This window comes from Symphalangus syndactylus, chromosome 20, assembly GCF_028878055.3.
Source record: "Symphalangus syndactylus isolate Jambi chromosome 20, NHGRI_mSymSyn1-v2.1_pri, whole genome shotgun sequence".
Lineage (NCBI taxonomy): Eukaryota > Metazoa > Chordata > Mammalia > Primates > Hylobatidae > Symphalangus > Symphalangus syndactylus.
In genome coordinates, this window is record NC_072442.2 from 22752688 (window position 1) to 22779045 (window position 26358).

General features: G+C 40.3%; 1 protein-coding gene and 1 long non-coding RNA gene across 19 annotated transcripts in view; one reads left to right on the top strand and one right to left on the bottom strand.

Moving 5' to 3' along the window:
- Positions 1 to 16385, top strand: part of LOC129469367 (uncharacterized) — a 41631-nt gene extending 25246 nt beyond the window's left edge. For all 8 annotated transcript variants that reach the window (XR_010118015.1, XR_010118014.1, XR_008653013.2 and 5 more), the window contains 2 exons: positions 5801 to 5861; positions 16069 to 16385. This is a non-coding gene — a long non-coding RNA (uncharacterized lncRNA). The remainder of the gene's footprint in view (positions 1 to 5800; positions 5862 to 16068) is intronic.
- SLFN11 (schlafen family member 11) lies at positions 2644 to 26358 on the bottom strand. Of its 11 annotated transcripts, XM_063628572.1 has the most exons (7): positions 21677 to 25839; positions 20956 to 21003; positions 19664 to 19760; positions 15471 to 16540; positions 12978 to 13106; positions 5741 to 6464; positions 2644 to 5214 (listed from the first exon to the last, which is right to left on the bottom strand). In XM_063628572.1, the coding sequence occupies exons 4-7, from the start codon at positions 16519 to 16521 to the stop codon at positions 4431 to 4433; spliced, it is 2688 nt and encodes an 895-aa protein (XP_063484642.1). In that variant the 5' UTR covers positions 16522 to 16540; positions 19664 to 19760; positions 20956 to 21003; positions 21677 to 25839; the 3' UTR covers positions 2644 to 4430. The 11 variants fall into 11 exon arrangements, with proteins under 11 accessions (XP_063484642.1, XP_063484641.1, XP_063484640.1 ...); XM_063628571.1 differs by lacking the exons at positions 20956 to 21003; positions 21677 to 25839 and adding an exon at positions 26148 to 26302; XM_063628570.1 differs by lacking the exons at positions 20956 to 21003; positions 21677 to 25839 and adding an exon at positions 26148 to 26302 and having other exon boundaries at positions 19664 to 19780.

Consider the following 26358-nt stretch of genomic DNA (forward strand, 5'->3'; position numbering starts at 1 on the left):
TGCAATCTTGGCTTACTGCAACCTTCGCCTCCCAGGTTCAAGCCTTTCTCATGCCTCAGCCTCCCGAGTAGCTGGGACTACAGGCTTGTGCCACCAAGCCCGGCTGAATTTTTTTGTATTTTTAGTAGAGGTGGGGTTTCACTATATTGGCCAGGTTGGTCTCAAACTCCTAGCCTCAAGTGATCTGCCCACCTCAGCCTCCCAAAGTGCTGGGATTACAAGCCTGAGCTACCACACTCTATTCGTTGTGGCTTTTGCCAGATATCCTGTATATGCCTAATACTAGGACAATCTGAGCAACTAAATAAATAACGTAGCACTGGAATATAACACAAAGCATTAAATAAATATCTATAAGTCCATTCTTACAAGTAAAGGAAGAATTCCAAATAATTTATGTAGATAAATTATTGTGTAGGATATGTAGATATTGGCCCCCTCAAGAAAGTGGAGCTTCAATCCTCACCCTTTGAGTGTGAGCTGCACTTAGCAACATGGGAGGAAGGGAAAGTAACTTCACTGTAGAGAAACCTGGCAAACACTTCCTCTGTCAGCTGGTCAAGGTTGATATCATGAGTGATAAGGCGTGTTGATAGCATATACCCTTGATGTGATGTGATGAGAATAACTCTTCATTCCTGTGGTCTTCCTCTTGAAAACCTATAACCCCAGTCTGAGAAAAAAAATCAGACAAACCCAAACTGAAGTACATTTTGTTTGTAGATATCTGAACTCAGAACTGTCCTCAGAACTGTCCAGGTAATCAAAAATAAAGCATCACAGGCAGAGGAGGGTGAGGAAACATGACCACTAAATGTAGTATGGTGTCCTGGATGGGATCCTGGAGTACACAAAGACACTGGAGAAAAACTAGAGAATCCAGGCCGGGCGCGGTGGCTCACACCTGTAATCCTAGCATTTTGGGAGGCCGAGGAGGGCAGATCACAAGGTCAGGAGATCGAGACCATTCTGGCTAACACGGTGAAACCTGGTCTCTATTAAAAAAATACAAAAAATTAGCCAGGCACGGTGGCGGGCGCCTGTAGTCCCAGCTACTCGGGAGGCTGAGGCAGGAGAATGGCGTGAACCCAGGAGGCAGAGCTTGCAGTGAGCCGAGATCGCACCACTGCACTCCAGCCTGGGCCACAGAGCGAGATTCCGTCTCAAAAAAACTAGAGAATCCAAATAAAATGTGGGGTTTAGTTAATAGTCATGTACTAAGTAAGGTTGGTTCCTTAGTTGTTGAGTGAATCACAACAATACAGTAATAAAAGAGGGAACTAGCAACTGCAATGGCTCACACTTGTAATCCCAGCACTGTAGGAAGCCCACACAGGAGGAACGCTTGAGCCTGGGAGTTTGAGACCAGCCTGGGCAACATAATAAGACCCCATCCTCTACAAAATTTTTTTTTTTTTTTAATTAGCCAGGTGTAGTGGCATGCACCTGCAGTTCTAGCTTCTCAGCTAGTTGGGGTGAGAGGATCACTGGGGTCCAGGAGTTAAAGGCTGCGGTGAGCTGTGATCACCCAACTGTACTCCAGCCTGGGTGAGAGAGCAAGACCTTGTCCAAATAAAATAAAAAGGAAACTAAATGAAGGGGACACAGGAACTTTCTGTACTATCTTTGTAACTTTTTCTGTAATTCTATAACTACTCTAAAAAGTTAATGTAAAATATAAAAACATTTTCTTTCACTTTATAATGGCTGGGTAGATTTTCAGATCTTTTTTTTTTTTTTTTTTTTTTTGAGACGGAGTCTCGCTCTGTCGTCCAGGCTGGAGTGCAGTGGCACAATCTCGGCTCACTGCAAGCTCCGCCTCCCGGGTTCACGCCATTCTCCTGCCTCAGCCTCTCCGAGTAGCTGGGACTACAGGCGCCCGCCACCACGCCCGGCTAATTTTTTTTTGTATTTTTAGTAGAGACGGGGTTTCACCGTGGTCTCGATCTCCTGACCTCGTGATCCGCCCGCCTCGGCCTCCCAAAGTGCTGGGATTACAAGCGTGAGCCACCGTACCCGGCCGATTTTCAGATCTTTAGTGAAGTAGGTCCAGATGTCTAGAGGCAGATTGCAGAGATGGGCAGGCACCCATCCAAACCCAATTGAGCCTAGTGCACTGGCTCATGCCTATAATCCCAGCAATTTGGGAGGCTGAGGCAGGAGGATCACTTGAGCCCAGGAGTTTGAGGCTATAGTGAGCTATGATTGCACTACTGCATTCCAACCTGGGCAACATAGTGAGATCTTGTCTCTTAAAAAAAATTGGAAGTTAATGTTGCTTAATCTTTCACTGGCTCATTTTGGCCCTCTCACAGAGTCATTGGCCTCAGTCTTCTCCTTTTCCCCCATTTAAGCATTTATTTTACAAGACCATTTTTTTCAGTTTAATGAGACACAAACTCTCAACTTTTTATTTAAAACAGAAATGCAGTAGATCTGTAAGCTAAACCTTTCACCATTCATACGGAAACAAATATCAGTAATCCTCTTTGGTCTAAACAAAAATTCATAATTATTTATACATTTTAAAATATTATATTGTTTCAAATATTGTTAGTGGGGCAATAAATCATAAAGAGATACAACCAGTCAAAATTAGACTTTTAAAGAATTACTCTCAAAGACATTGCAACAACTCCAAAGTCCAGGGATCTTATAAGACTAATTTATTAGGAACAACATTTACGGAGACAGCTTTTTAATGCTGAGTTGTATCTGATTTAATGCAGTCAGAAAGAAAAAAGAAACATTTTTCTCGTTTTGCTGATCTGTCAGATTTTGCTTAAGTTAGGAGAGCCTACAATTTCAAGCCTAGATAACTGGAATTCTATGAATAAACACAGAAAGACAGGAGAAAGGCAGGGAAGTCCAAAACTCACAGTCTGGGGGGAAATCAGTAGAGTAAGATTACTAATAAGTGAAATGTTGGGCATATGATTTCTTAGTTTCCATTAGTTATGCAAATATTTTATTGTTAGTATTTAGATTAGTGTTTTAGAATGTTTTATAGAGACTGAAAAGCAAATAAATAATTACATTAGCATTGTTAAGTGTCAGTGTTTTCTGTTTGACAAATAATCATACAGCTGTGTTCTCAGGCTGCAATAACAAAACACCAGAGACTGAGCAGCTGAAGCAACAGAAATTGGTTTCTCACAGTCTGGAGGCTGGAAGTCCAAGACAGAGTCCAAGACTCTCGCCAGCAGCTAGAGTTTCACTGTGAGGCTTCTCTTGGCTTGTAGGTGGCTGCCATCTCTCTGTGTGCTCCCATGCCCTCTTGTTTGCATGCACAAGGAGGGAGGGAACAAGCTCTCTGGTGTCTCTCCCTATAAGGACACCAATCTTAGCAGATCAGAGCCCCACCATGACTTCATGTAACCTTAATTACTTCCTTAACAGCCCCAGCTCCACACTGCAGGTTGGGGCTTCAACATGGGAATTTGGGGGTGAAGGGTGGGACACAAACATTCAGTCCATAACAATGGCCCACCAAACCATGAAAGTAAATAGAAAAAAAATCACAGTTCAAGAATAACATAAAACTTAACTAGGTGTGTTATAGAGCAATGCATAGAACTAAGCTGAGAAGTTAAAACATACACTCATTGATTTTTAAAGACAATCTTTCCCAAGTTTGGTTCACCTTAGGGCTGATACACACCTTCAGAACCAGATTTTGGTCTCTAATATCATCTTCCACTGAAAGCCAGGGCAAACAGTTTATGTTCATTTCATCGTGGCCTATAATTTCTCTTTAAAGTGACCATTAATATTCACTATCACAATTAAGGCTTGGTCTGGGCCATTCTGAGAACAAGCTCTGGAGATCACAATTTTAAAGGATTAAATAATCATAACAGTATTCTTTGTTCTGACAAAATTATTAATCTGACAGTGACTGGATTATCTTGGGACTCTCCCAAGCCCTAAATGAATACAGCAAAGATAAATGTCAAGAATTCAGGAAACAATTGCTTCTGCTATGGCCAGTAAGCTCCTAACAGACCATGCTTCTGCAGGAAACGATTCTGGACAAATTTTTAAAAGCAACAAACTACATGAAGTCACTTAAAAAAAGAAGCCCAGCCTCGGAAGAAAGAAAGGCCACAGGCTGAGTTTCTTATTTTTATGGCTTTTACCCAGAGTGCAAGCCACAGATCTGCATTGTGCAGGACAGCTACAGTTCCTTTAGAAAACCACCATCTTTCTGGTTGGAAGAGTCAGGAATCAGAATGGGGGGCAACAATCGCTGCTGAAAAGAGTTGGGGGAGGAACCCCTGAAAGGAGAGCCAGAAATGGGGGAGCTCCAAACTCTTTGTGTCAGCTCTGTCCAAATCTCTAACTGACTTGTGAACTAAAAAGAAAGGTTTCTACCATCAGCAGACTGTCACCCATAGACATTTACATAGCATTTTGATTTGGAGTTCTTCCTAATGGCCACCCCACGGAAAAATATACAGGTGTTGTTTTGCCCTGGAAGCCAGACAGATCAGAATATTGGGTAAGATAGCTGGGTCAGCTGTCCTTGGATGGATCCCAAACACTATGTTCCTTTCCAGGCCTGAGAATCGCCGGACACTGTCCAACACAATGTGATCACCCAGCATATCACATGCATCACTGAGCTGCACAACCCTTTTCTTCCTCATTGCTTTCAAGAGCTCATACTTATAGTGCTCCACTTCTTTTGCAGTGCTGACAAGCACGGCGACATCCTTTGGAGAATAGCCCCTTTCAAAGAGAAACCTGCAGGTGTCTGCCACATAGGTCATTATTTGCTCCACAGTCATGTGTTTCTTAATTTGCAAGGTTCCCTGAACACCCTGGGACCATTCGGCTTCAAGAAGTACTTCAAGGGACCCAGTGGGGATGTTAAATGAAGGATTATTTCTAATTACTTGCATTTCTTTTTGTAAGTACTTGGCTATTGGATCTGCATTGCGAACTATTCTGGTGAGCTCTTCTCTTGGATACTGGTCTGAGAGAGGGGGGAGGCCACTGAAATCCAAGTGGCTGGTCTGAAAGTAGTCCAGAAAGATCCAGAGAATTCCTGGGCCATCCTTTGCTCTCCGAGTGATGGTTTTTGCCTTCCCATACCAGTCCCCATCTTCCGTACGGAAATTCTGAGCTTCGTCAATGATGATGTGTTGAATGTGTTCAAAGTTTTCTCTTAGGAAAGTTTTCCGGGTCTCTGCTTGGCAGATATTTTTATGACTGTAAAAATTAAAAGAACACACTCAGGTTTTATCTAAAAAAAACAAGGGGAGAAAATGATTGTATCATGTTCCTCCGAGCACAGTACATTACCACAGATCATTTTACCACTCAATTCTCAAGAAAGAAGGTGACTTAGGGCCGGGCGCTGTGGCTCACGCCTGTAATCCCAGCACTGTGGGAGGCCGAAGCGGGCGGATCACAAAGTCAGGAGATCGAGACCATTCTGGCTAACACGGTGAAACCCCGTCTCTACTAAAAAATACAAAAAAAATTAGCCGGGCGTAGTGACAGGCGCCCGTAGTCCCAGTTACTCCTGAGGCTGAGGCAGGAGAATGGCGAGAACCCGGGAGGCGGAGCTTGCAGTGAGCCGAGATCGCGCCACTGCACTCCAGCCTGGGCAACAGAGCGAGACTCCGTCTCAAACAAAAAAAAAAAAAAAAGAAAGAATGAAAGAAGGTGACTTAGCAGAAAAAATTAAACCCAGATTAAATAATACTTAGAGACGTAAGATCCAACTGCTTACCTGATAAAGTTCCTCAGAGGCTGGTTTTCACAAACGTAAAGAATTCTCTTTTCCTCACAGTGAAACACATTCCTGATCTTCTCCATGATCTTCATGGCCATGATGGTCTTCCCTGAGCCAGGTAAGCCATGGACAAACAATTCTCTGTTTTTGCGGAGGCTTCTGGAGAATATCTCATACTGCTGGGCCGTGAGCAGATTTAAAACCTCACAGTGGAGCTGGTCACTCAAGAGAGACCTGAAGCCGAGTAGGACAATCACGAGGGACTGCAGCAGGGCTTCCATGTGCTGGGTGCCTGCAAGGCTATAGGACGCAGGGTAATCCATCGGAGACACTGCAGCCTCCAAGGCCTCTGCGCTGCTCTCGGGACTCAGGCAGAGGACCTTGGCCCTGACACACACCTTCCCGGTGTAGCCCCCCACGTTCACCAGCTTCTGCTTCAAAGTTAAGGCGGTGCGAGTGCAGTAGTCCTGGCCCTCTGCATCTTGCTCCCTGAGAATGGTGTAGAGAATGGGGGTGCTGTTCTGTGCTATCAGCAGAGCATCACAGATGACTCCTGGCTTCTCCTGCAAGTTCAGGTCCACAGCCCAGCTTCTAGAGAAGATCAAAATTCCCCGAAAGAAAGGTTGCATTTGCTCATGTATTAACTCCTCTAGTCCTTCATGCTCTGAGGTCAGGTCCCTCCAGAGTGACTCTGGAGTATATTGCAAATATTCTGGTGGGACTGTATGTGAAAAGAATGATAAATTAGGGGAAGAGAAATAACCCTATTGATTATGATGACTAATTATAATTAACTAATTGATTAACTAGATGATTACTTATAGAAGTTTCAAATACTATTTTATAAATATTATTGTATTATAATTATAGAGGAAAAGAACCCTTGGAATATCTGGTATACTTCATCTAAACCCATATATTTTTTAAAACTTATAACCTTGGGAAATTCCTTAGCCTAAGACTTTGCCGTCTCATCTGTAAAACAAAACTAAGAATAGCACATTTCCTATGAGGAAGAATAAATGAAATAACATAAAATGTTTGGTTCATTGTAGCTGGTTGAGAAATGTTGGTTCTCTTCCTCCCCTTTCTACTTTCAAAGTACCTGAATCTCAAAATACCCCATTGCTGGGAGTAGCAGGAGCCCCGCCCCCCCCCCACTCCACCATCACAGGAAGAAGGTAGTCATTAACTCCATATTTGCAGAAAAGAGAGAGTCATATTAAAGCCTTTATTGGCAGCGAATTTCCTGCAGTCCTGGACTGGAAGATCCTTAAAGCTATCTCTCCAGAAGCAGAATTCTTGTATCACTTAAAGATCAACGTATGGCTCCCCACTATCACAAAGGTCTTCCCTTTGTCACAGGCAAACAAGAAATAATTATGTGACACGAGAATATACTTGCATTGGAGGATTGTGAACTTATTTCAATGATCATGGGTTCCAAAGTGGGGGGGGGGGGAAGATAATTGTTGTCCTGTTGTGGTAGTATTAGAGTACAAACCCAAATCAAGATTTGTAGTGGTAATTTCAAATGAAATTACCCAGATTTTATTGGTAATTGTTTCTTGTTCATTGTTGCTAGTGCTTTCTCTTCGTACCAGGTGCTCACACAACTTGATTATGCCTGCAACCTGGATGACAGTGAGTAGGAGATAGCATCTATTATGAGACACATCCAGATTTTAGAGATGTTAAAATATAGGGGGAAATACACATCATAGAATGGATAAAATAGGATAACTGAGGATATATTTAAAATGAAGCTTTGGAAACCAAAGAAATGTAAAATAAGAAAATACATCATTTGTTGATTGTACCAGGGAATTTGCACGTATCTCTGGTCTTCACAAATTTTCCAAGGATGACATATTTATTCCCATCTTCATATGGGTAGATAAGGACTCAAAGAGGCCAAGTGAGAGCTGAGTGCAGTGCTATGGGCCTGTAGTTCCGGCTACTCAGGAGGCTGAGGTGGGAGGATTCCTTGAGCCAGGGAATTTAAGGCTGCAGTGAGCTATGACTGCACCACTGCACTCCATCCTGGGTGACAGAGCAAGATACTGCCTCAAAAAAATAAAAAATAAAAGAGATCAAGTGATTTGCCCAACATCACACCACTGGGAAACGGCAGGGCGAGTCTGAATCCAAGTCTCTTGGACATCGGATCCTCCACTGTTTTTGCCCTGCCCTGCAAGTCACAGACTACTCCTGCCTGATAAATGGTAAAAGTCACTAAAACACTTGATGTTTATTCACCTCATCATTGCGTAGGTCGTCTTTTTCTTTAATTGTATAATGGACCATGCTTCTGAAGGAAATTATAGGAAGATAAGAAGTGTTTCTTTCATTTCTTTGATATTCCACATAACAGTAATGATAGGGACCAGACTAGATGTTCAATTAATGCCACCATTCCAGGTGCACCAGAGTAGTCACCACTCCCCATGTGATTTGAGGACTCTGTGCCTTTGCACAGGTGTGCTCTGAAACTCTGAAGACTTCCACCTTGATCACTTGATAAACTCCTCGTCCTCCCCAGAACTCCCATATTCATCCTTCTGTCCTCTGAGCTCCCACCTCGTATCCGTTCTGGGAATTAATTTCACCATGGATCTAGGGAATCTTTAGAAACAGCAGTGAAGGGTCCAGAGCAGTTGTTCTCAAACCATAAGAAATCAATCAGGTGAGGGATCCTAAAGGTTTAGGACACCAAGAGGAAGAACACTGGGGCTGGCTGATTCTGACCTATTACACCAGGCCCTGACTATCTTTAGTGCCAGTAACCCCAATTATAGACAAAATTTCTATTTGAGACAATCACTGCATTTCTTCCAAGAGAAGCACTGACAGCATTGAATCTGAAGCCAAATTATTGTCAATCGATGCTAATAATTAGTGTGCTAAGAACATCTTTATTCTTAATATCTGGATTCTAATTGTAAAACTATAAACATAGTTTGTTTACCACCATTAATGTTCAAAATCTAATAACAATAACACTGTTCCAAAAATGAAAATTGTCTTTTAAAAAAATAACTTTAGTTAATATATTCCTATACCAAATACCCAAACACTCATACTCCCATTTTCTTAATTTCTTGCCTTCCCAATCTCACCCTTCTCCCTTATCACAGATACTTTTAAGTTTCTTGCCTATTCTTCCGAAATTGATTTATGCAAATACAAACAAATATTCTGCCCTTTCTTTCTCAACAGGTAGCAAACCATTCAGCAACTACTTTTCTTCACTTAGCAATGTATGGTAGAGATCTTTCCATATCAATGCACAATTCCTTATTCTTTTCTTACAGCTATCTAACACAGTATTTTATAGATGTACCATATCTTGTTTGACCAGTACCTATCGATGGGCCCTTGGGTTTTCCCCCAAGTCTTTTGCTATTATGTTAATACTACAGTGAGTAACCTTGTACATTTGGTGTGTATGTAAGCATATGTAGCATACACACACACACACACACACACACACAATAAAATCCCAAAGGTTAAATATATTTGTGATTCCAATATATTAATATATTGCCAAATTGTCCTCCAATGGAGTTGTACCAATATGGACTCCCACTAGCAATGTACAAGAAGGCGTGTTTCCCCACAACTAGCAAATAAGAGATAATGTCAGGTTTTTTCATTTTTTAACAATCCAGTAGACAGAAATAATTCTCCTTTTAATTTACATGTCTCTTATTTTGATTAATATTTAGCATCTTTTCAAATGTTTCAGAGCTGTATGAATTTTATTTTCTCTGGACTATCTTTGTTGATTTTTCTGTGTGTGTGTGTGTGTGTGTGTGTGTGTGTGTGTGTGTGTGTCTGTGTCCTTATCAACTTCTGGAAGCTCTTTATATATTAGAGACACTGGCCCTTTGGTTGTGATATGGGTTGCAAATATTTTTTCTACTGGTCATGGTCATTTGACTTTGTTCTTAGTGGCTTTAGTCATGCACAATACTTATTATTTGTATGCAGTCATATATAACAGTCTTTACTTTTATAGTTCACAGATTTTGAATCTTGATTTTTTTAAGTCTAACGCAAAAATTATAAAGATGTTTGCCTATGTTTTCTTCTAGAACTTTTCTGGCTTTTTGTTTTAAATTCTTGATCCATTTGTAGTTTATGTTAGTATATGAAGTAAAGTACGAGTTCATCTTTTAAACAGTTAATTGCCACCAAGTTACCCTATGTATTTATGAACATGTCTGTTTTTCTCTACTTACTTGCAAGGCCAGTTTCATGATAAACTAAATTTTAATTTGTGTTTCTGTGTATTTCCAGATCCTACATTCCATAACTTTGGTCTGATTATATGCCAATACAACTCTTTTTATTGTTTATATATATTATATATTTAAATACATATAAATAATATATATCATATATAAATAATATAAATAATATATAAATATGAAATAAAAATAAAAATAATAAAATATTTAAAAAATTTTACAGCAAATAAATAATAAAATTAAAAATATATATTATTTATATAATATATATTTTATATATCTATATATTATAGTTATATAATTATATATTATATATTTATATATTATATTTATATATCTATAAATAATATATAGAGATAGATATATATTATTTATAGATAGCATCTCTTGCTTTTCAGGTTTTAATTTTCCAGCTGTTCTTGCTCATTTAGTTTTTATGTTTAGATTTAAATAATCTCTTTTTAAAATTGATATATAAAATAACTTCAGAATTGACAACTTTGTGATGTTGATTCTTTCAAAGTATGTAACATTCCCTGATTCACTTATGCTTCTGTGTCCTTCAATATTATTTTAACTTTTGCTTTAGATAGGTTTATTGCAGATATTTTCGCTTTTTGTTGCTATTGAAAATTGGGTGTTTTCTTTCATTATAGGTTATATTAAAGATATTGAATTCTGCATATTAATTTTATAGTTGCTTCTTATAATACTAATATAAGTACTTATATTCATTCTGAATTATTTTACTGTTTACAGTAGCTTTTCATTTGAGTCTCATGAATTCTCCAGATATATAGTCCTATCTTCTTCCATTTTAATCCCTCTAATTTCTTTCTCATATCTAACTGTATTGGCCAATTAATATTACATTGTACTTGTAATATGCACATGGCTGTTTTGTTCCTGAATTTAATAGAATGCCTATAATCTCTCCCAATTAACATGATGTTCTTGATGGACATATATATATATGTAAATATAAATATAATGTTAAAGAACTATTTATAGGTTACCATTTTATTGAGGACCTTTAAAAAAACAATGGGTATTGAGCTTTTTCAAGTGCCTTTTTGATGTATTAGAAGACAAATATATAGTTTATTTGCATAGATACATAGAAATGATGAATTGCATTAACTCTCTAAATGTTGATACATCCTTGTATTTCTAGAATTCTGTCTTTGCATCCTCATTAATAACTAGGATTAATCTGAGTTTTCCTTTTCCTTTTTTTCTATCTTTAACAAGTTTTACAATTACTGTTATTCACACTTAAAAAAATAGCTTAAGGCTGGGCACAGTAGCTCATGCCTATAGTCTTAGCTTCTCAAGAGACTGAGGTGAGAGGATCACTTGAGCCCAGGAGTTCAAGGGTGCAGTGAGCTATGATCACACCACTGCACTCCAACCTGGGTGACAGAGCAAGACCCTGTCTCGAAAAAAAAAAAAAAATGACTTGGAAATTTGTGTTATTTTTCTATGAATCTAGAACAATGTAAATAGTGTAAAAAATGCCTATTTTTCAAAAGTTTGGTAGAAGTTTTAGAAAATTGATATTTTTATACCAGAATAATAGGCTGTTCCTCTATGGGCATATAGCTCATTATTTTGTCTTAGTTATAATTTATTCCATGGTAATAAGCTCTACTAAAATGGATCTTATTAAGCTTAAAAATGATTAGCAGCGCCGGGCGCGGTGGCTCACGCCTGTAATCCCAGCACTTTCGGAGGCCGAGGCGGGCGGATCACGAGGTCAGGAGATCGAGACCATCTTGTCTAACACGGTGAAACCCCGTCTCTACTAAAAATACAAAAAATTAGCCGGGCGAGGTGGCGGGCGCCTGTAGTCCCAGCTACTCGGGAGGCTGAGGCAGGAGAATGGCGTGAACCCCCAGGGGGCGGAGCCTGCAGTGAGCCGAGATCGCGCCACTGCACTCCAGCCTGGGCGACAGCGAGACTCCGTCTCAAAAAAAAAAAAAAAAAAAATGATTAGCAGCGCTTAATAGGTTTACTCTTAGATTTTACATTGTTTATTGTGGACAGTTTCTAAAATACAAATTTGATATGTAAATGAATGCAAGGACCTTGGATAAAGGAAAAAATGAAATTGTAATGGGGGCAGTCATTATCTATTAATTTAATTATCTTTGACAGATATTTACACATATATATGACATTTATGTATCAATTATAGTGCCAGATAAGCCACTGACTTACGGCACAGATTTAAGCAAGTGGTTTTCCCTCTCTGGGATTCTACAAAGAAGACAGCAATGGATTCCTAAGCAAAGCCTATCATGGGAGCAAGGGATAAGAGTAGAGAAAAGGCATTGACCTTGGTCCTGAATTATTGTGTTTGTGCTGCTACGTGATTGTCCTAAACCCAAAACATGGGAAGAAATGCATAATCCATCTCCATTTTAAATGTTTTGTTTTCCATCTTGACCTAGATTTATATTCTTTTCTCATATTTACAACCACCACTCCTCTGGAAAATCTGGCAAGGCTAGGCAGTTTTTTGGCTGCTCTCTGGTGCAGCGTATGACTAGTTTGACTAGATAAAAGGTTTCCAATCTAGATGAGCATCAAATCATGAGGGTGGTTTGAGAAAAGTGCGTATTGCAAGCCACTCCCCCCACGTATTCCAATTTGTTGTGAGTGGAGTAGGGACTCAGATATGTGTCCTTTTAAAAATGACCAGAAACACTGATGATCAGCCAGATTTGGGAAGTACAAGAACAAATAGTCTTTAAGGGAAATAATGCTCCTGGATTCTATGTGTGGTCCTGCCTTAGCCAGTGGGGTCAGTGAGGGTTCATTTCTAAACCACTTATCACCAATAGGATTGTAACATCATCATGTCTTACATTTGGGTTTGCAGAGCACTTTCAGGATTTTACAAAACAAATATAACAGTTTAATCTCCCTTTATCCTAATATAGAAACTGGCTGGTGTTGAGAAGACAAACCATAATTACCTGAAAATAAAAGTTGCTGGAGTTCCTTTTTATGTTCCAGGCCTTTCTTGGAGTACACTGGTCTGCTAAGGGGAGGCCCACTAGATAGACTCAGCTGGCATTCAAAATCTTTAGACAACTGTAGAAGATCTTAAGAAAGAAAATTCATGTTATTCTGACATGTTAATCTCTTCATACTGAAAGAGGCTCTATCAGTAGGTGGAATGTGTGACTTTCTAAATAGTGTGACTTGAGAGATAATATCAGAATAACTCTCCTCTCACTCTGTCTAGATAAGTGCCTTTATTGCATATCAAGGTTGCCAAAACCCACCCTGAAAAGCCATTATTTGGAAGTTTAAATGCATTTCTCCATTCAATATAATTCTTCATTCTCTGTATCTGGTTAGCATTTTGTTTGCACACCTGTTATGATACCTAGCACATTCTTTTAATACTGCTGTCTTTGCATGTATCTTATTTTACATCCCCTCTCCAACCGCCACCACCTCTCCTGAACCCAACTCTCAACTCTGTTCAATGCCATCTCATCACTGATTTGCAATTACCACTACTCACACTTAAAAAATAGCTTAGGGCTTGGGCATAGCAGCTCATGCCTGTAGTCTCAGCTACTCAAGAGACTGAAGTGAGAGGATCACTTGAGCCCAGGAGTTAGTTCAAGGCTGCAGTGGACTATGATCACGCCACTGCACTCCAGCCTGGGTGACATTCTGACACTTATGCTTATTCCTGAAGTTAAAATGAAAAACTGTGAAATCAAAGGACATTATAGAGTGCATTAACTTTTTCATGTGCTTTGGAGATTGGAGTCAGCTTTATAACATCTCCCTTCCAAGTACACATCCACTTTACTCAGAAGATTGTGTCCCAATTTTTGTGTTCTCTCTGTATTTCTCCAGGCTTAGGGTGTTCTCAGTTGTTCTAGAGACAGAGATAGCCCACTAGCCCGCCAAATTGTAGCATGATGGGATAAATATAGAAACATGTTTGGGAAGCAGTAGTGATGCAAGGCAAGACATATTTCAAACTGGTAGGAGCACAGGGGTATAGCAGATTATAGCTGCTGGCATAGAGCATAATGGGTACATGGTGATGAGTGGAAGAAAAGGCAAAATATCAACAGGATAAACAGAGACACAGGACAATATGAAACGGTACTGAGGACAAACCTTGAATACACCCCTACCCCCGTGACCCTCATCACCCTGAAATACTTTCTGTTCTTTTGTTTTTGAGACAGGGTCTCACTCTCACCCATGCTAGGGTGCATTGGTGTAATCATGGCTCACTGCAGCCTCAAACTCCAGGGCTCAAGTGATTCTCCCACCACAGCCTCCGAAAGTGCTGGAATTATAGGTGTCAGCCACCATGCTTGGCCCTGAGCTACTTACAAATTTTCCTGAGCTACAAAATCAACAATGTCCTCAAGGATCAAGAGATAAACTACATCTTAATTTAGGCAGGGTACTATTATGAGGTGATAGCAAACTTCAATGCAAAGGGCTTTTTTTTTTTGAGACAGAGTCTCGCTCTGTCACCCAGACTGGAGTGCAGTGGTGCAATCTCGACTCACTGCAACCTCCTCCTCCCTGGTTCAAGCAATTCTCCTGCTTCAGCCTCCCAAGTAGCTGAGACCACAGGCACGCACCACCACGTCTGACTAATTTTTCTATTTTTAGTAGAGACGGGGTTTCACCATGTTGGTCTTGAACTCCTGCTCAGGTGATCCACCCACCTCAGCCTCCCAAAATGCTGGGATTAGAGGCATGAGCCACCGAGCCCAGCCCAAGCAAGCAACCTCAGAAAGCAGTACTATGATGGTGACGGTTTAATAAACAGATCTAGTTGAGAAGAGATCCCTCGTTCATAGCCAACTGCCAGTTTCTGTGTTATAAATCTTCCCACCATGGACAATTTCAAGCTCCTAATGGATTATCACTAAATACAGAGTTGGAAAGCGATGCACAGTAGCACGCCATTTTATAGTATTCCCACCACACAGATACAATAGATGTAAATAATCTCTCAAGCAAAGATAATAGTAAAGTGTAGCAAATAATTAGGAAGTGGTGAGTTTGAATTTATTACATTTGTTTCTGATACAATTTATTTAGGTGCAAGTATATATAATCTAATTTTTAGTAACAACTATGTTTAACAACTAGCTCAAAAATTCCTGAAAATTTAATAATTGATTCTAAAGCCAGTAAGAGCCATTCCAGTACACCACTGCAAGGGTGGCCGGCCATTCTCAAATAATTTTCTGTTCAGTTACTAATGTAGAAAATTGGCCACTTACAGACACGTGAGTTAGGTTTCTAATCACCCAACAAAATCTTCTCATGTATGAAAAGTAGAATACTTGGGGATTCAAAATAAAGTGTTCAGTGGATGTAAGACGTTCAAAGTCATAGGCAGCAAAGGAAAATTTAATATGGGAGGTCCCAAGGATGTAGAAAGGACAGGAAGGGAGGAGCTTTTTCCCTCTTACCTGGATCTGTGTCTGTCATCATGCCTACCCATTTCTCGGTTGTCAGGCTGCAGATGTACTTGTCCTCCACTATCCATGAATTGGGAGCTTCTGAGAACACTGCACAGCAGAATGGCTTTACTCTGATCATACAAGCATAGCCATAGAGCTCTCCCCGTTTTAACACATCCACAATTTTGAGTGCGAAGGTTATCGGGCATTGGGGTTGGCAAAAATGAACACAAGGTAGTTTGTATATTGCTTTTTCTATTTTCCTTCTCAAAGAGTCAGGGTCAACATTTTCTTTTGCACATCCCAGGACTTTCCTACTCTTATCATCCACTCCAATAAAAAGATAGCCTCCTTTAGTGTTTGCAAATGCAGGGACGTATTCTGAAATTGTATTTTTTACATATTCTTGGATGTGTTTTGTAGAGAACTGTTTAAACTCTACTAATTGAGACTCAGGAAAGGGCAGGATTTCACCATACTCAAGATAGTCTTTTTGGAAAATTGGGTCAGCAGGATCCGAGTTAGGGAGCTCTTGGTGTATACCCTTGTGAATTTTGTGAAAAGGTCCTTCTTCCAAGATTTTTGCATTCCTTTTCTTGGTCTTCAGGAAAATGAATGCCTCTCTTGAGTCCATGGAACGCACAGAGGTCTCAGATCTACGGTGTAATGAAGAACTGATGCTGCAAAGGCGGGGCTCGACAGAGCCATCTTCAGGGAAAGGGCCACTGCTCCAAGATTTAACAAAAATGTAAAAACACCTTCCTTGTTGCTTGGTCTCAAAGAAAGCCTGCAGATCTGAAGACTGAATAAGGTCTCTCAAAGACTGTTCTAAATCCAGTCCCATCTCCACAGGATGCTCAACCTTCTTGGCCATCTGAATCACTCCTCCTCCTGAGTTTAATAAAGCACATGCAGCCCGTGTAACTCTCTCCTTCTCTCGGTCTCTCTGAATTTTCTGCAGCCTTCTTCTGTTTTCTTCTCCAAGAGTCACTTCTCCTACATTGATGACCAGGTCTGGGTAAGATGGTTCCACCACCAGGGGGTACTGATTTGCCGCCATGCTGAACTCACAGCTGAAGCTATTAGAAGAAATGTATTGTTACATGCATGCAATTCATTTATTAAAAGGATATTTCTTTTGTGTCTAATATGTGCTGAGAGAAGGCACTAGACTAGCAAGCAAGAGAGGAACAATCCTTTCTCTTTAGGAGAAGAATGACTGGCAAGGAAGGGTGCTAATGAAATTAGCATTTAACATCCTATATGATATGGGCTATGAGAGGAAAAATACACTAAAGGGGTATCTAAACTAATCTGGAGATGATGGTTCAACAAGACTTCCAAGGCAAAGGTGACATTTAATCAAGACCTGAAGGATGCATTGGAATTGGCCAGGTGAAGTTATCAGCATTGAAGAATGGAAGCAGTGGAGCACATGAAGGGCATGTGTACAATGGCATGAGACTATCTCAGTTTAGATTGTTGATGTTCCAGTGAACACCAACATTAGGGGATGAGTAAAAGAAAACAACATTGAAAAGGAGACTTCAGAAAGGACTGACTGTGAAAAACCAGAGGTAGGAGAAAAACCAAGGGTATATGGTATTAAGGAAGCCCAGAACAAAGTCACCTGCATAGAGGTCTCAGATCTATGGCATAATGAAAAACTGAGGCTGCAAAGGTGGGGCGTGACAGAGCCAAGGTGTCTAATACTGCTGACACATACAGCTAGGTGATGACTTGAAAGTGTTATTAGGTTTAGTAAAATTAAGGTTATTGGTGACTTTGAAAAATGCTGTTCAGACACCTGGGCAGTGGGCACCAGGAGGCAATAAACCAGAGGCTAAGGTCTTACAGACCAGAGTTCATGGAGATGGCTTGAATTCCACTTGTCATTAAAAGTATTATAACATTAACCTAGATATTTAATCTTTCTAACTCTGTTTTCTTACCTATAAAACATGGTGCATCCACCTTAATATGCCTGTTATTATGATGATTAGTTGGGAATAATTCTCAAAAAGGATTTAACGCTATACTTTGGTTCACAGGTGTTTAGTAAAGGAACCTATATTAATTGTCCATTTCACAATGAGTCAACAAATGAATGGGAGGTAAGGAAATAGTATCACCAAATATACACAACTTGTTCACTATATGAAGCTATAAAGGGGAGAGGTAAAAAGAAATGTAGCTGGAGGAAAAGAAGAAGTTAAAGAATTTTATTAAGATGGGAAAGGCCTGAACATATTTAGATGGGAAGCAGCCAGTAGGGAAGTGAAAATTTAAAGAGGTAGAAGGAAGTTGGGATGATTGAGACAGTGAAAGCTCTGAAAAGAGAGGTAAGGAAGGAATGTGATCCAGGACGCCGAAGAAGGTCAGGAGGAGGAGAAATGGAGATAATAGGCATGGGCGAAGGTAGGCTCATCGCTTTGGTGGGAGGAAGCTGAAAGAGTCCCCTTCTGATAGCTTCACTTTTCTCTTTGAGGTAGGAAATAAAGTCACCCCCTGAGACAGAGGCACTTGGTATAAAAACAGGACAAAAATATTTTGTGTGTGTGAGATGGGGTCTTGCTCTGTCATCCAGGTTGGAGTGCAGTCACAGCTCGCCGCAGCCTCAAACTCTGGGGCTCAAGCAATCCTCCCACCTCAGCCTCCTGAGTAGCTGGGACTACAGGCGCACAGCCACTATACCCAGCTAATTCTTTTAAAAAAATTTTTTTGTAGAGATGGGGGTCTCCCCATGTTGCCCAGGCTGGTCTCAAACTCCTGGGCTCAAGCAAACCTACTGCTTTGGCCTCCCAAAGTGCTAGGGATTATAGGCGTGAGCCACAATGCCCAGCTGACAAAAACATTTTAATAATAGAATGGAGACAGTTTGAAACAGACATTATAAAGAACAAGAAAGATATTTGACATGGTAAACAAACAACTTACAATGAAAGAGTAATACAGCAGATAAAATAAGTAATATCTTCAAGTGTAAATATAGATAAACTCAAAGCATGATAAATTTAAAAAGCAGGTTTGCAAAAGATAATATACAATAGAATAGCATTTAGATTAAAATATTTTAAAAACTATAATAAATATGTTTATGTTTAGTAAAAGGAGAAAAACATAGTGAATAAAGATGCACTTTTTTTTTACAGAGGTTACAAATAAGGATGGAAAATAATAAGATTAGAGAATTAAGAAGCCTTTAACTGTACATATAATGCTGTAAGTTCAGAAGAAAAAGCATCTGTACCAAATACATCTCAGAGGTGGGTGGGACATAAGTTTTTGTTGTTTTCTTGTCTTTGCATTTCTGGAATTCTGAATTATTACAACATTTTTTAAAAGCCATCCTCCTTCAAATTAAAAAGGTAGTCGGGGAGAAGGGTAGGATTTTATCACGGAAATAACTGAAATCTGGACTATGCATTCTAAGACAAATAGGTCAGAGGATGAGGGTGGTAGGGATCGCATTGATAGCAACAAAGTAAAAAGGTGAATGGATTATAGGTCTCAATAAGAGAAATAATAAAGAAGGAGAGTGAGCTTTGAAATAAAAATTATGAATAATCAAGATTAAGAATTGTTCCAAAAGATCGATATAATCAACAAATAACTGGTATCATTATTTGAAAATTATTATTATTTAAAATGAAATTGTAAAAAATCAGTACAATCAAGAAATACTTTGCATCATTATTTGAAAATTATTTTTTTAAAAAATAAAAATTTTAAATACAGTCAACAAATACCTTGCATCATTATTGGAAAATTATTAAAATAAAATAAAATTTAAAACAATCAGTAAATTCATAAACTATTTTGAAGTCATCAAGGATATATACAATGTGTAGAAGCAGACTATCACAGCCTTATTTTCCTGTCCTACAAAAATCCATCCTATACTAAAGGCTTGAAATTACAAGTCTCAGTGGGTGCTAGTAACTCTGAATAGCTAAGGTGGATGTTATTGCAGGTGACAGAAGGAATGAGATGACTGAGGTGTGAAGACATTTAGAAGAAATTTGTTATATAAAAGTGAAGGCTGGGCCGGGTTCGGTGGCTCATGCCCATAATCCCAGCACTTTGGGAGGCTGAGGCAGGCAGATCACTTGAGCCTAGGAGTTTGAGATGAGTCTGGGCATCATGGTGAAATCTTGTCTCCTCAAAAAATACAAAAATTAGGCAGGTGTGGTGGTGCTCACCTGTGGTCCCAGCTACTCAGGAGGCTGAGGTGGGAGAATCAACTGAGCCTTGGAGACGAGATTGTGGTGAACCAAGATCGTGCCACTGCACTCCAGCCTGGGGGTCAAAGTAAGAATCTGTCTCAAAAAAAAAAAAATCCACATTCTTACCACCTTGCCTAGTTTAGACCCTTGCCTACAAATTTCTATTTCTCAAAATTCCATTCTGCATTCCAAGACCATTGAAACATCTTTGTCAAGTTATTTGTAAAATATTCCTTTCGATGTATAGGGATTTCAAAGTTAAATATTTTCTCTGGCCCATAAACTTTATTGTCAACGCCAATAGATGATAGTTTTTCATTGGCAACTGTATTTAAACAGCAACCCCACCATCTGCTTAGATTCTTTTGCAGGCAAAAAAGGCTTAGGGAGCTCCATCCCAAGCTCTTTCCTTAGGATTAAAGGAATTATAATCAGCATCACTTGCACATTCTTTGTAAGGTAGAGATATTTTTCCATATAAATTTGAAATCCTAAATAAAATTAAACTAAGTCAATAAGAAATTAAGAATTCAGAAAAGAAACTCAGGACACTTACAAAAGCACTTCAGAAACAAAAGCACCTGATTCTAGTCGGTTTACAGGATAACTTTTTCAAACCTTTCAGTTTAGCCAGAGTTCCCACCAACACAGTGAAATAGCACCACCTGCTATCTCTTTCCACCAAAAGCAGTCCCGAAGGCTATGTATACAGAAACCTACGTAGACATAGGTAGCAGAGGTCAAGGATTAAGACTCAGTTTTCCTAGGTTCAAATCCCAGCTCTGCCATTTATTAGCTGTACGGTTTCCATTTATTAGCTGTATGGTTTCCATTCATTAGCTGTATGGTTTCCATTTATTAGCTGTCCCCATTTCTCCCCATGCCCCAGGATCTAGTCCTGCAGGGCCCCTGATGGAGCAGTGACTCTGATGTGGACATGCAGGGACAACCACCCCCAAGTGGGGGCTCCGTGGGTAGCATCTGTGCATTTCTCACCTGCCAGGAAGGCTTACCTAGTTTGCTCAGCAAACTCCCTAAAAGGTGAGGAATTAACCTGGGAAAACTTTGCAGTGTCAAATTGTCTAATAGTGCCCAATTTTCTGTATGCTTCTGGGTGGTTCTTATTTTTTTGTTTTACTTCCCCTTTCCTTCCATCCTCCCACCCATCTCCCCTAGATCACAGGGGATTGGCTAGCCTCAGACAGAAACTGAACAGAAAGGGAAATGGGAGGGCAGAACAAGATGGTGTAATAGAAGGCTCCACCTACCATCCTCCTTCTCCAGCAGTGACCACGCGGTGCAGAGAAATCTGTGTGCTTGGGGAAGGGAGGGCACAGCAATTGTGAGACTTTGCATTGAACTCAGTACTGCCCTGTTACAGCGGTAAGCAAAACCACGCTGAATCTAGCTTATACCTGCTGATGGAGGCAGAATTTGGACCAGCCCTAGTGAGACGGAAGTTGTCCATCTCAGCAGGTGAAACCTGAGTTCCAGCAAGCCTTGCCACTGTAGCTGAAGTGCTATGGGGCTCTAAATAAACTTGAAAGGCATTCTAGGCCACAAGGACTGAAACTCCTAGGCAAGTCCTAGTGCTGAGCTGAGATCAGAGCCAGGAGGCTTGGAGGGCACACGACCTACTGAGATACCAGCTGGGGCGACTAAGAGAGTGCTTGCACCACCCCTCCCCCAACTCCAGACAGTGTGACTCTCAGCTCCAGAAGGATCCCTTCCTTCCACTTGAGGAGAGAAGAGAGAAGACTAAAGAGGACTTCTGTCTTGCATCTTGGATGTCAGCTCAGACACAGTAGGATAGCACACTGGTCAGGCTCATGAGACACCCATTCCAGACCCTATCTCCTGGACAACATTTCTAGACACACTGTGGGCCAGAAGAGAAACTGCTGCCTTAAAGGGAAGGACCCAATCCTGGCAGGATCTATCACCTGCTGACTAAAGAGCCCTTGGTCCCTGAATAATCAGCAACGATACCCAGGTAATATGTCGTGGGTCTTGGGTGAGACTCCGCTGGCTTCAGGTGAGACTCAGCACAATCCCAGCTGTGGTGCGTACAGGCAGAGACTCTTTCTGCTTGAGAAAAGCAGAGGGAAAAGTAAAGGGGACTTTGTCTTGCACTGCAGATACCAGCTTAGCCACAGGGGTAGAGCACCAAGTAGGCCCTTGGACAGCATTTCTGGACCCGTCCTGGGCCAGAGGGGAGTCCACTGTCCTGAAGAGTGAGTCCCAGACCTGGTAGCATTCACCACAAGTTGACTAAAGAGCCCTTGGGCTTTCAGTGAATATCAGCGATAGCTAACAGTACTCCCTGTGAACCCATGGTCATGATGGCCACAGGGTGATCTCCTCTACCTGTGGAAAAAGGAGGGAAGAGTGGGAAGGACTGTGTCTCGTGATTTGAGAGCCAGCTCAGCCCCAGTAGAATGGAACACCAGGTAGACTTCTAAGGTTTTCTTACTCCAGTCCCTGGCTCCTGGATAGCATCTGTGAACCCACCTAGGGCCTGGGGGAACTTGCCACTCTGAAGAAAAGAACACAGCTTGGCTGGCTTCATCACCTGTTGATTGTTTGAAAAGATAAACAAAATTGACAAACCTTTACCAGGCTACCTGAGAAAAAAAGGAGAATATCCAAATAAACGAAATCAGAGATGAAAAAGGAGACAATACAACTGATACTGCAGAAATTCAAAGGATCGTTAGTGGCTACTATGAGCAACTGTATGCCAATAAATTGGAAAATCTAGAGGAAATAAATTCTTCGACACATACAACCTACCAAGATTGAACCATGAAAAATCCAAAACCTGAACAAACCAATAAGAAGTAATGAGAACAAAGCCATAATAAAAAGTCTCCAGCAAAGAAAAGCCTGGGACCCGATGGCTTCACCACTGAATTCTACTAAACAGTTAAAGAACTAATACCAATCTTACTCAAACTATTCAAAAAATAGAGAAGGAGGGAATACTTCCAAACTCATTCTATGAGGCCAGTATTACTGATACCAAAAGCAAAGACACATCAAAGAAAAAAAAACTACAGACCAGTATCTCAGCAAGATACTAGCAAACTTAATTCAACAATACATTAAAAAGATCATTTATCATGACTAAGTGCTATTTATTTCAGGGATGCAAGGATGGTTCAACATATGCAAATCAGTCAGTGTGATACATCATATCAACAGAATGAAGGACAAATGCCACAGGATCATTTCAACTGATGCTGAGAAAGCACTTAATAAAACTCATTATCCCTTCATGGAAAACTCCTCAAAAAACTGGGTATAGAAGGAACATACCACAACATAATAAAATCCATGTATGACAGACTTACAGCTAGTAGCATACTGAGTGGGGAAACACTGAAAGCCTTTCCTCTAAGATCTGGAACACTATAAGGATCTTCACTTTCACCATTGTTATTCAACATAGAAATCCTAGCTAGAGCAATTAGACAAGAGAAAGAAATAAAGGTCATCTAAATTGGAAAGGAAGAAGCCAAATTATCCTTGTTTGCAGATGATATGATCTTATATTTGGAAAAAACCTAAAGACTACACCAGATAACTATTAGAACTGATAAACAAATTCAGTAAAGTTGCAGGATACAAAATCAACATACAAAAATCAATAGCATCTCTATATACCAATAGTGAACAATCTGAAAAAGATATAAAGTAATCCTACTTACGATAGCCACAAATAAAATTAAATACCTAGGAATTAACCAAATAAATGAAAGATCTCTACAATAAAAACTATAAAATCGTGATGAAAGAAATTGAAAAGCCAAAATATGGAAAGGTAGCCCATGTTCATGGATTGGAAGAATCAATATTGTTAAAATATCCATACTTCCCAAAGCAATCTACAGATTCACTGCCATCTCTATTAAAATATCAATGACATTCTTCACAGAAATAGAGAAAACAATCCTAAAATTTATATAGAACCACAAAAGACCTATAATAGCCAAAGTTATCCTAGGCAAAAAGAACAAAACTGGAGGAATCACATTACCTGACCTCAAATTATACTACAGAGCTATAGGAACCAAAATAGCATGATACTGACATAAAAACAGACACATAGACCAATGGAACAGAATAGAGAACCCAGACACAAATACACACACCTATAGTGAACTCATTTTTCACAAAGATCTCAAGAACATACACTAGGGAAAAGACATTCTCTTCAATAAATGGCACTGGGAAAACTGGATATCTATCTGCAGAACAATGAAACTAGACTCCTAACTCTTGTCACATACAAAAATCAAATCAAAATGGATTAAAGACTTAAATCTAAGACCTCACACTGTGAAAATACTACAAGTAAACATTGGAGAAGATCTCCAGGACATTGATCTGGGCAAAAATTCATTGAGCAATACCCCACAAGCACAGGCAACCAAAGCAAAAATGGACAAATGGGATCACATCAAGTTAAAAAGCTTCTGCACAGCAAAGAACACAATCAACAAAGTGAAAAGACAACCCACAAAACGGGAGGAAATATTTGCAAACTACCCATCCAACAAGGGAGTAATAACCAGAATATATCAGGAGCTCCAACTCTATAGGAAAAAAAATCTACTAATCTTATTGAAAAATGGACAAAAGATTTGAATAGACATTTCTCAAAAGAAGACAAATGGCAAACAGTCATGTGAAAAGGTGCTCAACATCACTGATCATCAGAAAAATGCAAATCCAAACTACAACGAGATACCATCTCATCCAAGTTAAAATGGCTTTTATCCAAAAGACAGGCAATAACAAATGCTGGCAAGGATGTGAAGAAAAGGGAACCCTCAAACAGTGTTGGTGAGAATGTAAATTAGTACAACTATTATGGAGAACAGTTTGGAAGTTCCTCAGAAAACTAAAAATAAAGCTACCACACAATTCAGCAATTCTACTCCTAAGTATTCACCCAAAAGAAAGGAAATCAGTATATCCAAGAGACATCTGCACTCCTACGTTTCTTGCAGCACTGTTTACAATAGCTAAGATTTGGAGCGTCCATCAACAGATGAATGGATAAAGAAAATGATGTGCATATACACAGTGGAGTACTATTCAGCCATAGAAAAGAATGAGATCCAATCACTTGCAACAATACGAACGGAACTTGAAATCATTATGTTAAATGAAATAAGCCAGGCACAGAAAGACAAACATCACATGTTCTCACTTATTTGTGGCATCTAAAAATCAAAACAATTGTATTCTAAGAGCAGAAGGATGACTACCTGAGGAAGGGTGGTAGGAGGGAAGGGGTGAGGTGAGGAGAGTTAATGGGTACAAAAGAATTAGAAAGAATGAATAAGACCTACTATTTGATAGCACAACAGTTATTACAGTCAATGATAACTTAATTGTACGTTTTTAAATAACTTAAAGAGTGTAACTGGATTATTTGCAACTCAAAGGATAAATGCTTGAGGTGATGGATACCCCATTCTCCATGGTGTGCTTATTTCACATTGCAGGTCTGTATCAAAACATCTCCTATACCCCATAAATATATACATCCACTATGTAACTACAAAAATAAAATAAAATAAGATAAAAAACTAAAGAGCATAACTGGAGTGTTGGCAACACAAAGGATAAATGCTTGAGGTGATGGATACCCCCATTTACCCTGATGTGATTATTAAACATTACATGCCTGTCTTAAAATATCTCATGTAACCCATAAACATATACATCTACTATGTACCCACAGAAATTAAAAATTAATTTAAAAAAAAAGAAAAGAAAGGGAAGTGGGCTGCGACAGACGTGCCCTCTTGGAAAACTAAAACTTAGAGCTCTTTGTCCTTCCGGGGTAGCACGTGTATTCTACAGATCTTGTCCAGAGGGAGACATTTTTCTCATTTCTCCCCTCTCTAGATTATAAATCTCCCCGCAGGGCAATGGCAATTCTAATTCTGCTTTTTAGTTTCTATATTAAGGAAAATAGTTTAGAGTGGTTGGTCGGTCACATAGACACCTGTAGAACTAGTTTCTCAAGTTTACAATATCAATAACTCTGAAACCTGAGACCTGCAGCCCTGGGAGCCACCAAGGTGCACTCAGTGGCCTTCCAGGCTTCGGTTCCTGCTCTGCGCCCCGCAAAAACCGCAGCTCGCTGGCCAGGGGCTCTTCCAACTTCCAGCGGGAGCAGGTGCACAGGTCAGGCCCGCCCCGCCCCCTAATGCCTTCTACCCCCATTACCCACCCCCGCCCCGCCTCCCAGTTCTCCATAGTCCGCTTTTTAGGGAACCTGCTGAGCAAACTAGCTGGGCCCCCACGCAGAGGAGAAAAGTACAGATACCCCCACTCCACTCCACCCCCAGCCCCTCCGCACCCCTCCAGTCCCTCCCCACACCCCCCACACCCCACACCCTGACTGGGGTGGGGTGGGACGGGTGCTGCTCTCTTCTCGAACCTGGCACTCGAGTTACAGCCCGACGCGGATGCCGCTGGACTAGACCCTGAAGGACGGGTAGAAACGGAACTCCGGAGTCCCAGGCTAGGTGCAAGGACCCTCTCTGACCCCTCAAGCTCCGCCGCGTCCGAATTCCCCTTAGCGTTTCCCTGGAGGCGCCCAGGTCGAGTCCTTATATACTAGCAGGTTGACGTCATCCCATGCACATCCC

What these genes read in the sequence shown, in the direction of transcription:
- SLFN11 (XM_055255840.2), bottom strand. Translation starts at nt 16,521, where the DNA reads ATGGCGGCAAATCAGTACCCCCTGGTGGTGGAACCATCTTACCCAGAC. An exon ending in CCAGCAACTTTTATTTTCAG is followed by an intron (nt 6,465 to 12,977) that starts GTAATTATGGTT and finishes TTTCACATACAG; the next exon opens with TCCCACCAGAATATTTGCAA. An exon ending in CCTCTGAGGAACTTTATCAG is followed by an intron (nt 5,215 to 5,740) that starts GTAAGCAGTTGG and finishes TAATTTTTACAG; the next exon opens with TCATAAAAATATCTGCCAAG.